The following is a 12,638-nucleotide window of genomic DNA, read 5'->3' on the forward strand; positions in this document are numbered from 1 at the left end:
ATTATTACCACAAGAAACCAAATTAGAAATACAATGGGGGAATAGCCCATTATAGTAGATTAGTAGTGGACTAGAATTTCTACTCGGCAGAGAGAACTGAAAAGCAGGAGTTTCAAGTGATAAACCATGGCAGGTCATGCAATTTGAAACATTTTCCTTTCATGCATAGCAAGTTAGAAATACAATGGTGGATATACCTTTCTGTGGTTAACTTGAAAAATTTGATCAAATACTTGTAATTGTTGCAAGTGGAGTCTTTTTTTTTTTTTTACTCAATATAAAAATTTTACTGAAGCCTAATCTAAGTGTATATGTGTTTGAAGCTTCCTCTTGGAAACTTGAACCTGACCCTTACCACCCACACTTCACAAGCACTTATACTTGTAGAGCGACCATCACGCTAAGAGTACGCGGTAGTTGTAAGTGAAGTCATGACTGTGTGTTTGATTGTATAGAATAGTTGGAAGATAGTTAATGCCAAGACGAGCTGTTAGTAATGTTGGATTAATTTGCACTTTGGGTGATGTGTGTTTACAGCTTATTAGCTTCTTGCATTTGATTGTAAGTATGTATCTTTTATTTCTTGAATAAAATAGAAATACAATGATTTGTGTTCATGCATCTAAAATTTCAGGAGTTGCTGTCTCCAATAGCCTTTATCCACTCCAAAATACACTTTTGTCTATGTCCACAAGATAGAGATCCCTTACAGAGTTTGGGCTTCTAATCTCCCAAGCATAACCACCCCATGTCATTGAGTTAACAAACCAGGACAGTATCAGAATCTCCTGATTGTAGTCCTTGATCGGTGTGAATGTGGGGATCTACAAATAGGGGGAAAAGGTATTATAGTAATGCAATGAACGGTAATGATAACAACAGATAACTAATAAAGAATTGAATGCTCATAGATGTGAATATGGAGAAAATTTTGAATAAAAAGGATAAAACCATTTCATGCTATCTATCCTAGAGAACTAGACAGCCATGGTTGAAAGGATATGTTAATATAATTTAATCTGAAATAGGATTCCAAATGCTGAAGGAAAAATTGGATTACATCCATCCTAGAATCTGGTCAGCTAAATGACAAAATTAAATTCAGTTGCTGCAATGATAGAACATCATGCAAGATTGGAGTGCACTAAATGCAATTGCTTTTTTCTAATTTTTTTTCTTTTCTATTCCTAAGCACAAGAACAGGCCAAGCAAGCAAGTCTGACTACTCTAGGAATGCAGTTAGTTGGGTGGAAAAAGGAGAGGATATAAACGGATGAAGAGAAAATGAAGGATTAATTGAATGTGTTTTATTTTGTCTCACATTTCCATCCTCTTTACCAAATAAAACCTAAGAAAAATCTCCCAGATGTGTCAGTACAAAAGAAATGGCAAGGTGAAAACTGGAATGGCGGGAGAAAAGGGAGAGGCAATGGAAAGAGACAACAGGGGTAGAGGGATTGTTATAGTTGAAAAAAAATAAAGGCTGTAATGTACTCATCTTTACTGTGTAAAATTTTGGACCTTGGTTGCAAACTGAATAACTTAATTCATATAAGTTGATTATTGGCATGATCAACCACAAATCAGAACTGGCAAAAAAAACTCTAAGCAGAGCAGATATTGGTTGATGGGGTAGCCAAAAAAAAAAGTATCTCAGCCTTGTAACTAACAAATGATGCTGCAGGGTAATTCCAGCATATCTGCCCTGCTTGAAACTAACACCAATTGATGGTCCAACAACATACCAACAAACAGCCAAAGAAAAAATTCAAGACACATTAATAGCATGATATGCACTAATTTAAGAAAACAAACCCACCTCAAATAACTGGCATTGGAAGGATCACGACAGAAAGCCCAATCAACAGAGATGGTAGAATCAAAAAGTTCAGTCCCATTCATTGTGGATATTGCATCCTGAGCTGCCTCAAAGTTGTCATATTCAATCAGAGCATACCCCTAGAAAAAAAAAAGGTTTAGTACTTAGAGATCAACAGTTGGACCCTAAATTTTATCACCCTTTCTTGTAAGATGTTAGAAAATTTCCTTCACTTAAGAAAGAAAGTATCCAATAAATTCTATGGCTGTCACTGTCCTTGAGATGATAAAATGAAAAACCTTTCCTTGTTTCCACTTGATTATTCCATGATAGAGATTGAAAGTAGGAATTTCCAAGCTATGGAATGAAAAGAACAAGACAAAACAAATATCATTTGCACTACTAGACACAAAAATAACAAGGAAAAAAAAATCAATACACATGATACACAACATGACAGTGCCTTGCAAAAGCAGGTTCTTAAACCTGGGAAAGGTATATAGAAGTCCAGAGGATAGATAGATAAATAGCAGATGCCATATTTTGGAGCCCAAGAAGACAGATATTGCAATAAATCTATTGGAAATAACTAAACATTATTAAGCAGCATCTATGAAGAAGAAAAATTGGAGTATGCATCAAAAATGAAAAATAACTCTAAAATACAAATTGGAATATGACTTAATATGCAAAAGGAAGAAAAACGCACTGAAGAGCCCTCATACAATGACATTCTTTTCTCAACAGATAAATAACCTGGCCAATTGCAATAAAACATACACAGTCTAGCCAACACAAAAATAGGCCTATATGCCTGGCACAATTAAAACATTTGTTCAAAAATTCCTTCAAGCATTAACCAGCAAAAAACAAAGCAATATGTTTATGTTCTAAATGAAAAATCATTTGTAAACAAGACTGCAAGATTGATGATCACCATCGTGACAAATTCATTATGGCTTTGTTTTCAGGGCAGGAATTTATGCATGAGTATATGATAAACATATTAAAAGGCAACACCTATGATAAATTACCAGTTCTTCCAAAAGCTTACATTGTTAGGAAATAGCAAATTTAATCATTTAACCAATATTCTAACACTCCCACTCATGTGTAAGCCCAAACTCCTCTTGATAAATGAGGTCCAACACTCAGGATTTTTAACATTTTAAATGGTAGGTAGTAAATTTAATCATTTAACAAATATCCTAACGGCCTATATTAAATTTCTTCTTAAGTTGTGATGGCAGATGCTCCATCAACCATGTTTTCTCATAAATAATCATAGATAACCATGAAGATCATCCTTTCTTCAAAGAAAATGGACATGAATTTATTGCTTACCATAAGATATCCAGTGCGATGGTTGAGATTCAGATGCAAACTCTTAACCTCCCCAAACTCCCCAAATAGATCAAGAACATCGCGTTCCTCAGCCTCTTGATGAACTCCAGTGACCAATAAAGTCCATCCCTCAACCGCTACACATATTCTCTAAAGATGTAAGACAATCTTTTCAAATGGTAAGTACACTGCAAGCACTAAAATGATAAAACCAAGTGTGTGAGTGTGCGCGCGCATGCGTGTGGAGGTTATCATAAACACCTTATAAAAATCATAATATGAAAAGAAACTAAGAGATCGATACACACAAATAAGCACCTAAAATGTTTTAGGCACACAAACAAGCTGTGTTGAGGTTTCAATCTTTGAAAATTAAGGCCCCGTTTGGTAGAGTTGTTTAACATGTTTTAGCTTTTAAACATCATTATACTTTTTCACACACTTTTTCACCCACGCGTATTTCAAAAAAATACAAACAATGGTACCAAACGGCTCCTAAATATTCTAAAACATGATTTCTAATTTTCTTTTTTCCTATTTTCTTTATTTTTATTACTTTCTCTTAGCAACCAAGCACAGCCCAATGATGAACCCTGAAGTCCTAAACTCCATTCCCAAGCCACTGTCTTGTTACTGAGAAAAGTAAGGAGGTATAATTTGGTGGAGGTCCATATTTTCTCAGATTTTTAACAAATAAATAATCTTAGACTCCAAGTATTCCAAAATATTTTTCCAATTCCCAAATTTACCTGGAAAACAAACAGAGCCTAAGAGGTACGGATATCCTGAAAAGCAAAAGGAAAATAAAGTATAGTTTATAAGTTAAAACTATCGAGAAAACTAACTTCAACAAATCCTAAAAACAATTCAAATAAAGGCAATTTAAAATTGCGATGCTCTCACTTTCTTGAGTTTTCTTAGCAACCAAACACGGTCTAAAAAAATAAACGAAATAGCGGTAATTAAAAAAAAAAAAAAATGCAACGCTCTTATTTCTTGCGATTTCTCAGCAACCAAACAGTCTTAAAAACAAATGAAACAGCGGTAATTAAAAATAATTATTAAAAAAAAAAAAAAGCAACGCTCTTATTTCTTGCGTTTTCTTAACAACCAAACACGGTTCTAAACAAAAAAAAAAAAAAAAAAACGAAATAGCGGTAAATAAAAAGAATGCAACACTCTTATTTCTTGCGTTTTCTTAGCAACCAAACACAGTCTAATAAATAAAAAAAACAAAACAAAATATCGGTGATTAAAAAAAAAATGCAACGCTCTTATTTCTTGCGTTTTCTTAGTAACCAAACACAGTCTTAAAACAAAAGAAATAGCGGTAATTAAAAAAAGAAAAATGGATCGCACTTATTTCTTGCGTTTTCTTAGCAACTAAACACAGTCTAAAAAACGAAATAACTGAAATTGAAAAGGAAAAAAAAAAATGCAAGGCTATTTTTTCTTGCGTTTTCTTAGCAGCCAAACAGAGCCATAAAAAGTAAAACAAACCAAAAACTAGAGAGAGAGAGAGAGAGAGAGACTGACATTGTAGAGGAAAGTAGGATGGATTGGGAGAGAAGAAGTGAGCAGTTTGGACCTCACCCTCCTCAATCTCCATCAAAACGTCGTCGTCGGCATCGTAGCATTCCATCTCTCTCTCTCTCTCTCTCTCTCTCTAGATCTAAGTTCGTCTGTTTTTGTAACTGACTGCTGAAGTATCGACACGGGCTTGGGCCTTTTTATTTCGGTGAGTGAGTTCCCGCCAGTTTTGATTCGGGACTGTTTTGAAATGCTGCGTAACTGTTTCTTTGACACGTCACACGGGGTTACAGCTGGGTAACTTCAATTTTTTTTTTTTTTTTTTTTTTTTTAAGGTTAAATTACAAATCAAACTGTCTAATTTTGCCCCATTCAATTTAGTCCTTTAATTTAACTTTCTTTCGTGCAATTTAGTTTTTTAAGTTCCAACTTTATTCAATTCAATCATTTCATTAATTTCTGTTAAAAATTGCATCTTTGCAACCTCTAAAATGACGTATTTTTGAATTTTAGATAATTTGTTAATAAAAAATATTATTTGGAAATATATATATATTATTTGGAAGAAGTGAGTAACAAAATTTATTAATTTCCTCTGAAGAAAAATTCCTAATGGAGGGGTTTGTAAGTTTATAATAATAATAATAATTTAATCCTAATAATAGACTTATATGTATATGTCGGATCATAAATTTGCCGACCAAAAGCAATGTCACAGAGCAAGTCTCATTTAGGATCAAATAAGTGAGAATATCTTTCCAACCTCTAAAAAGTAATTAAAATCATCTTTTCTTACGGTAATTCTATCATAAAATTTATAAACTTAGAGTTTACCATGTCATTCATGTCATGTGAAAAGCTTTCCAAAAAAAAATCAAGAAAAAAAAAAAAAAAAAGGTTTACTACGTCATTAAGTTACGGGGAGAAAAAAATCATCAAATCATGTTATTGATTGTATTGGATCCCACAACAATGCAAATAGTAAAAGGTTTTCGGTGAATTTCTCAGTGAATTCTTAGATGATTTTTTTTTTTTTTATACAAGATAAAAATTCTACTCTAATATAATTTAAATGTATATATATGTGTGAAACTCTCTCTTGAAAACTTGAATCTCAGTCTTTACCCTTCACACCCTACAAACACTTACATTTGTAAAGTGACCATCGTACCAAGAATATACAATAAGGGTGACTTATAAACTTTGATAAAAAGAGTTTTGATTGAATATCAATTTGGCATTAGTTGTCCCATGATTGTGTCACTGTACTTATTAGTTGGGACCTTAAGGCTTTGATGAAAATGATTTTGGATGGTGCTTGGAAAGCCCAATTGAGGCGATCAAACGGATGACCAGGGACATTTGTTTGGATTTACTTCATTTCTTGAGCCATCGGTACAGCGAGTCAGCCTGCCCTACATGTGGGAATACAATAATGAGACTTTGTATTATGCACTTGTATTTGAGTTTTCCATAGAAGAAGATGCTGAAGTCATTGCTACAAACTTTAATTTGGTAAGCCGCCCCTCCACATGATAATCATTGTACATGTTTTGTAATTTTTTATTTTTTATAAATTGCTACAAGTAGGTGAGATGATATTTGAATTCCGGTTCTTATAATGAATTTTACTAACGTATATACTTCGGACATAGTAAACTATTTTAGGAAAATTTTGACAGTTCAATTCCCGATAAAAATTTTCCTAAAATAAATTGTTAATATATACCCTGAAAACATACACTAACCAAGCCTATTTATAATTTTTTAACCAAGCCTATTTATAATTTTTTAAAAAGACCAGTCAAGACCAAATACTACTAAACTACAAGAATCTTGACGGTTGAGGAACTTCTTTAGAAATGAATCATGCACATGTACATTAGGGCTAATAAATTAATCATCTTCCCTTCTACCTATTCTCTAACCTTACAGGATGAAAAGTTACATCATTTCTGATTTTCATTCTTAATCATTAATAAATAAGTTTTTTCGAATAGTTAGTGCAAACTATTAAGCCAAATTCAGGCACCTCAAGAATTTGTGAGGACGTATATGAGTATATAATACTTGGTGATCCGATCTGAATGCACCGAATCATGCCAAAAAGTCACTCAACATGTCCACAACTTGCACCAGGTTCATGCATATGTTATATCAGTCCCAGTAATAAATAAATAATCATAGTTGAGTGGAAGGAAAAAAGAAGAAAGAAGACGACTTTTTCATTGTTTGTATGTAAAGAGTTTAAAATACATATAAATAAAAACGCCTCAAATTAACTTCAAGTTACTAAATATTCCCGTTAATGTTTGCTCTACATTCAAGGGCTGCAAAGGCTCTTCAGATCCTCCTCCTTAGCATACCAGCTTGGTATTATCTTTGATACATGAGGATAAAGATCCTTGTAGGAATTTCTTATTGTCCCTTCTGCAACTCCAGTGGCAACTGAAATATCTGCATTTTCACATGGTATAACAATTAACACGTCGAACAATGAGATGTCCAAAACAGCACATTCTTTGCATAGATTGCAAGAGCAGCCCATGTCAGGCCTCGGAAGTTTATTTATATAACTAAAATGATTCAACAACTTGGCTCATCTAGCTCAAATTGACAATATAAGGAAGTCTAAAACCATTTTATAAAAAATATGAATAAATAACAGCATGCTAAAAAATAAGGATATAGTGAACCTTTGAGAGGTTTCTTGTCATCCGAAAGCTGAGTAATAATATAAATAACTGCTGCTGCAATTGATATAGGGCTCCTCCTGAAAATTAGGAAAAAGAAGATTCATTGATATAAACAATTGCTGACCAAAGAAAAATATCAACAATCCCGTTATATAAATTGTGTCAGGATACTTAGGCAAACCACAAGTGACCAATATACAAGACTACATATAACATCCACATGGTAATACTGAGAACAATAAAGTTTAAAACTGCATCTCCACCCAACTCTCCATCATATGTTTTCAGAACAATCAATCAACTCCATATTTTCCCCATAGCAAACTGCAATAGTGGAGAACAAAATGGGTTTACCCTCCCCATGCCCCAAGTCCTTCCCCCCCCCCCCCCCCCACCCTCTTCTTCTCTTCTTCCCAAAAATGAGCTGTACCCAAAATCTCCATATGGCAAACAGACTAACAGTACACATCATTAAGCTCTTTATTATAATTTCATTGTTCCTGTGGTTATTTCTTTCACATGCATCCTTTTCACACGCACACCAAATCATTGGTTCACATATCATGAAACCTTTTTCAACAAGAAAAATTAACTATTTTATGTTGCATAAGGAATCTACAGTAATCAAACTCCAACGAATATATTCTATAGAAAAAGAGAGGCAAAACTTCATTCATGAATGTATGTTTTAGTTAATGCATAAAACATGACAATACAAGAGAAAACCAGAACTACCTTATATCAAACTCTTCTGATTTTGTAACAGCTTCCTGGGCAGCTTTAACCGCTTGATTATTCATACCAAGATTGGAACAAAACCGCCTCTATAGATTATGTTAAAATTAAATAACGTCAGCCACTGCCTATAAATTTAATAATTCTGTAAAGAAGTTATGATTTATGTCCTACTTCAAAGAAGAGAAAAAACCTCACCATAAAGTCCCCAGCATGTATTGTTCCCATCTCCACCGACTGACCATTCTCCAACCCCAGTTGTTTCACAATGTATTCTTTTGCTCGGCCAATTTCCTTCTTTGTGGCTCCATTAGCGACAGAGCATATTTCTAGTTGAAATCCACATGTTCAGGGAAGCTCATTCACTTAGGGAAAGAAAAATCAGGAAGCATCCAGATGTTAAAAAAATCATAGGCTGTACCCTTTACAGTGCGTGGTTTGTCTTCTTGTCGACAAGCAATGTACAGACAAGCAGCCAATAGAGCATCCTGATTTCTTCCTCTACTAGACTTTTGATCTTCCACCCTCTTATATATCTCATTAGCCCGGTCCTTTAAAACCATCACAAAATCACCATCAAAGAAAAGGAGGGATAAAAAAACCCTCAAATCACATGGCTATTGAAACAGAGTAAACCAAAGAGAACATGCATGAACAATCCTGAAGGCAAACAACAGGGAGTACCAGGTCTGACTTCTCTGCTGATATTCTGTTATTCATTTTCCAAATTCCTTAGGTCTTTTCAGAAACAATATTTCCCTTTCTAACATAGTTTTATAATGCATGGTTGAGACCATAACCTTTAGGTCCAAGTTTTTAATCACATTTTTTCACATTGGAGATTGAAAGCATAAATAGTGATCTGATTCTATAGTGAGTCCATTTTTATTATATCTCTGGGAATTGCGGTCACACATTTCTGATTCCTTCAACAATAATACACAAATAATGTAAAAGAAAAACGATAGACAAACAATTTATATACTTCACATACTTCAAGAATAGCAAGGATTTGAATACAATGATAAGAGTGTTGGTATGACATATTGTCGAATGAGTGTGCTAAAAATTCACAATCTCGTAATCAAACATCATAACACTGAGTAAATAGCTTACCTTAATGGTTGCAACAAGGCCCAACCTGAAACATGATGTCACCACATTAGCTTCGTATTTCAGTATTCATTTTACCAGAAATGCAACTTTTGGCAGAGTAGCATTTCAAAAGTATTTAAAATAACAGAAATATCACATTGTTAAACAAAACAACAATTTAATGCAATTAAAAGAACAGATAAAATGTGAAAAGAAAGAGATTGTATCTAACTAAAGTGTGGTAAACCAACAAACTCCGTCTGTATTTTAAACACTCAATGTAATTATTTTGCAGTTGTGGCAGAGTCCTCATGTTTGTGAGCCAAGTTGAGCTGTAAGAATTATGCCAGTCCAGCCCAAGTTGTTATTAGAGAGCTTTTTAGCGAGCCTGTGTGGACTCAAGCTCAATTATCTTTATGAACAAAGTTAGCCAAGTAGTTGACCAATCAATATTGGCATAATTATCTTCTGAACAAAGCAGGTAAGTTCATTCCTAGTCCCTTAGCAATCCAATATCAAGAAGCTTAATTTGTTTACAACGCCATAGATTATGAATAGAAGTAAAATAATAACAAAGATCAGAATCACTCATATGTGTTAGACAGATAATCACAGCACAATCTTGGTAAACCAAACTAAATTGGTGCACAGGAAAGAGGTATAAAAATCAAATCTTTGAAATTTTCATTATCAAATTCTTCAAACATAATGAGGTTCTAGTGGATTTTTTGCTCACAGAATTTTTTTTTGTTATTAGTAAGTTTTAGCCCCAAGGAAGGAGGAGGGGAGATTCAAATTCTGACCTCACTTCAAGAGGGTTCCCAACCGATTGTGGTATCCCTTGGGGTTTACTCACTATCAAAGATCTGATAATAAACTCATCAAATAATTACCAACTTGAAGGTGTTTACAATCACTACAATTATCTCAAACAATCAAAATCAGCATGAGAACAAAAGCATTGAAAATTTTCAAACTGGGTTTTATGTTGAATTGTCAAAAGCAGATTAAAATTCTTAGTTTATAAACTGAGGAATGGTTCAAAGTCCAGAAATTTCAATTTCTATCTACCAACACTTGCCCCTCAACCAAATCCATATCTAACCTAAAGCCATATGTCATTTCAGCTTCCAAATACTATCAATATCTCAACCAAACCTAAAAACTCGTTTTCCCACATTCAAGAGTCCCAAACCATGATTAACCCAATATCCAACTTTTCTTTTTCCCTTCCCATACTTTCTTATCTGCCAAAAAATCCAAAACCCAAATCCAATAACCCTATATTTGTTACAAAACCAGCTCAAGCAAGATTGATTCCAACATGTTTTACTTTCCCCATACTTTTTCAGCATCCAAACAAAAAAGAATTAACATTCAAAGTTTCACAGAAAAATATAACCTTTATGCTGATCCAGATTTAAACTCACTAAGAATCGAAAATTCAGTTCAAATTTCCCTATAGTTTTTACAAAACTATCTCAAGCTAGGTAGTTCCAACAATTTTCCTCACTTTCTCAGCACCCTAAGAAACCCTTATTAGTCCAATAAACCACTTCACCAAAAGTCTTCCAAGTGCCCCCTCCCTTGCAGAGAAAGTTCAAAAAAACCAAACCCAATTCTGAATCTCCCATAGTTGCTACAAAACCAGCTCATATTGTAGCACTTCTTTAGCATTTAAACAAACCAACAAATTTTTAAGCCGATCCACCTTAAATCTCAATTTTTTTGTTTAAAAATCCAAACTTCCCAATATTTCTAAATTTGCTACAAAACCAGCTCGATCAAAGCCAATTACAACACGTTTCCCCCACACTTCCTCTTTATCCACACAAACCAGTACAAACAAAAATGTCAAGCCGATCCAAAACCCAATTCTAAATACCCTTTATTTATTTTTCCAAACAAACCCTAACTAATATAAAAGCCTGCAAAATCCAATGCACTAAAAAAAAAACCCAATTTTCATCTGAAAATCCAAACTTCAATCCAAATATCCTATATTCAGCTCAAGCAAAAATGTCAAGCCGATCCAAATTCCAATACCTTATAAAAGTAGCTCACACAAGCTACACTTTCTCAGAATCCAAACAAACCCCAACTAAAATCTAATTCCAAACCCAATTGTCACCTAAAAATCCAAACTTCAATTCAAATATCCTTATTTTCAGCTCAAGCAAAAAATGTCAAACCGATCCAAATTCCAATACCTAATAAAAGTAGCTCAAACAAGCTACACTTTCTCAGAATCCAAACAAACCCCAACTAAAACCTAATTCCAAACCCAATTTTCACCTAAAAATCCAAACTTCAATTCAAATATCCTTATTTTCAGCTCAAGCAAAAATGTCAAGCCGATCCAAATTCCAAAACCTAATAAAGTAGCTCTACACTTTCTCAGAATCCAAACAAACCCTAAACTAAAACCTAATTCCAAAAACCCCCCTATATATATAAAAATCCAACGCATTCTAAGACCAAAAAGAATCGATTTTGATTATTTTCGATTATACCTATCGGACATAGTGGCAATCGTTTTGAACGCTAGAATGAGGCCGCGATCGGGGTTGGAACCGCGATTCTGCCATCGGCCGAGGGAGGAGGAGAGGAACTCTCCGGTGGCGCCGTTGGGCTTGGCTATGACGGTGGAGAGCCCTCCGTCGGCCAAAAGCGGGTTGGTCGGCCCGCCGACACGAACCGGGTCGTTATCGCCCGATTCGTTTGCGAAAGTCCTCCACTCGGAGGTCTCGTCGATCGAGTGCGACTCCAACACCAACCCGCACTCCGAACACACGGTGTCGCCGGCCGAGTGGTCGAACACCACCTCCGTCTGCCGCTTACAGTCTGAGCAATACGCATCTGACATCTCTTCCTCCTCCTTCTTCTTCCTCTTCTTCTCTCTGTATCTTCTTTTTGTATAAATAACAGCGAAACGACCTCGTTTTGGATCAAAATTGAAATTTCAAATGGTGATGGTGGTGGTGGTGGTGGTGGTGGTGGTGTTTTTGGGTTTGGTTTTTTATTTTTATTTTTTGGGTTCTTCTCTCTCTCTTTCTTTCTCTCTCGAAGATGGGAGCTTGAGGAGAAGAAAGGAGAATGCGAAATGGAGAGAAAGAATGGGATATTTATAGAGGTGACTTTGGTTAGGAAAGTCATGGGAGTTTCGTGGGTGGCGTGCTTAGTTGGACTACTTGCTTTCTTGCTTGCATGTGTTTGGATGTAAGATTTGTTTTGATCCATTCCTTGCTAATTTTGTGTCCACAACATTTTTATCTTTCACAACAAATTCAGATAAGTTGTTATAGGTTTCTAATTTAGGTCTATTGCTCACACTTTTTTTTTTACTCGCTAATAACATTTTATTGTCTATAACTTTTGTGAAAATATTGTAGAGTTTTGCATTTTTCATTCTTAAGTCC

General features: G+C 34.6%; 2 protein-coding genes across 2 annotated transcripts; both read right to left on the minus strand.

Moving 5' to 3' along the window:
• Window positions 1-530: 530 nt before the first annotated feature.
• Window positions 531-4,869, minus strand: LOC126693719 (RNA-binding protein Y14B-like). Its single transcript, XM_050389860.1, has 4 exons — window positions 4,700-4,869; window positions 3,164-3,300; window positions 1,820-1,959; window positions 531-824 (listed from the first exon to the last, which is right to left on the minus strand). Exons 1-4 carry the CDS (start codon window positions 4,803-4,805, stop codon window positions 779-781), a joined length of 429 nt encoding a protein of 142 aa, XP_050245817.1. The 5' UTR covers window positions 4,806-4,869; the 3' UTR covers window positions 531-778.
• Window positions 4,870-6,896: 2,027 nt separating this feature from the next.
• On the minus strand, window positions 6,897-12,323 carry LOC126693720 (transcription initiation factor IIB). Its single transcript, XM_050389861.1, has 7 exons — window positions 11,733-12,323; window positions 9,241-9,265; window positions 8,546-8,675; window positions 8,323-8,453; window positions 8,125-8,213; window positions 7,390-7,466; window positions 6,897-7,150 (listed from the first exon to the last, which is right to left on the minus strand). Exons 1-7 carry the CDS (start codon window positions 12,083-12,085, stop codon window positions 7,017-7,019), a joined length of 939 nt encoding a protein of 312 aa, XP_050245818.1. The 5' UTR covers window positions 12,086-12,323; the 3' UTR covers window positions 6,897-7,016.
• Window positions 12,324-12,638: the final 315 nt, after the last annotated feature.

Source organism: Quercus robur, chromosome 7, assembly GCF_932294415.1.
Source record: "Quercus robur chromosome 7, dhQueRobu3.1, whole genome shotgun sequence".
In the NCBI taxonomy this organism is placed as follows: Eukaryota; Viridiplantae; Streptophyta; class Magnoliopsida; order Fagales; family Fagaceae; genus Quercus; species Quercus robur.

Bases quoted from the DNA above. Each gene is read 5' to 3' on its own strand.
- LOC126693719 (XM_050389860.1), bottom strand. From the start codon at position 4,805: ATGGAATGCTACGATGCCGACGACGACGTTTTGATGGAGATTGAGGAG. The intron at 3,301-4,699 runs GTCAGTCTCTCT...GAATATGTGTAG, and splicing joins ATCCTACTTTCCTCTACAAT to CGGTTGAGGGATGGACTTTA. The intron at 825-1,819 runs GTGGGTTTGTTT...CCCTATTTGTAG, and splicing joins TCCAATGCCAGTTATTTGAG to ATCCCCACATTCACACCGAT.
- LOC126693720 (XM_050389861.1), bottom strand. From the start codon at position 12,085: ATGTCAGATGCGTATTGCTCAGACTGTAAGCGGCAGACGGAGGTGGTG. The intron at 8,676-9,240 runs GTAAGCTATTTA...ATGGTTTTAAAG, and splicing joins GCCTTGTTGCAACCATTAAG to GACCGGGCTAATGAGATATA. The intron at 7,467-8,124 runs GTAGTTCTGGTT...CCTAATTTTCAG, and splicing joins TCAGAAGAGTTTGATATAAG to GAGGAGCCCTATATCAATTG.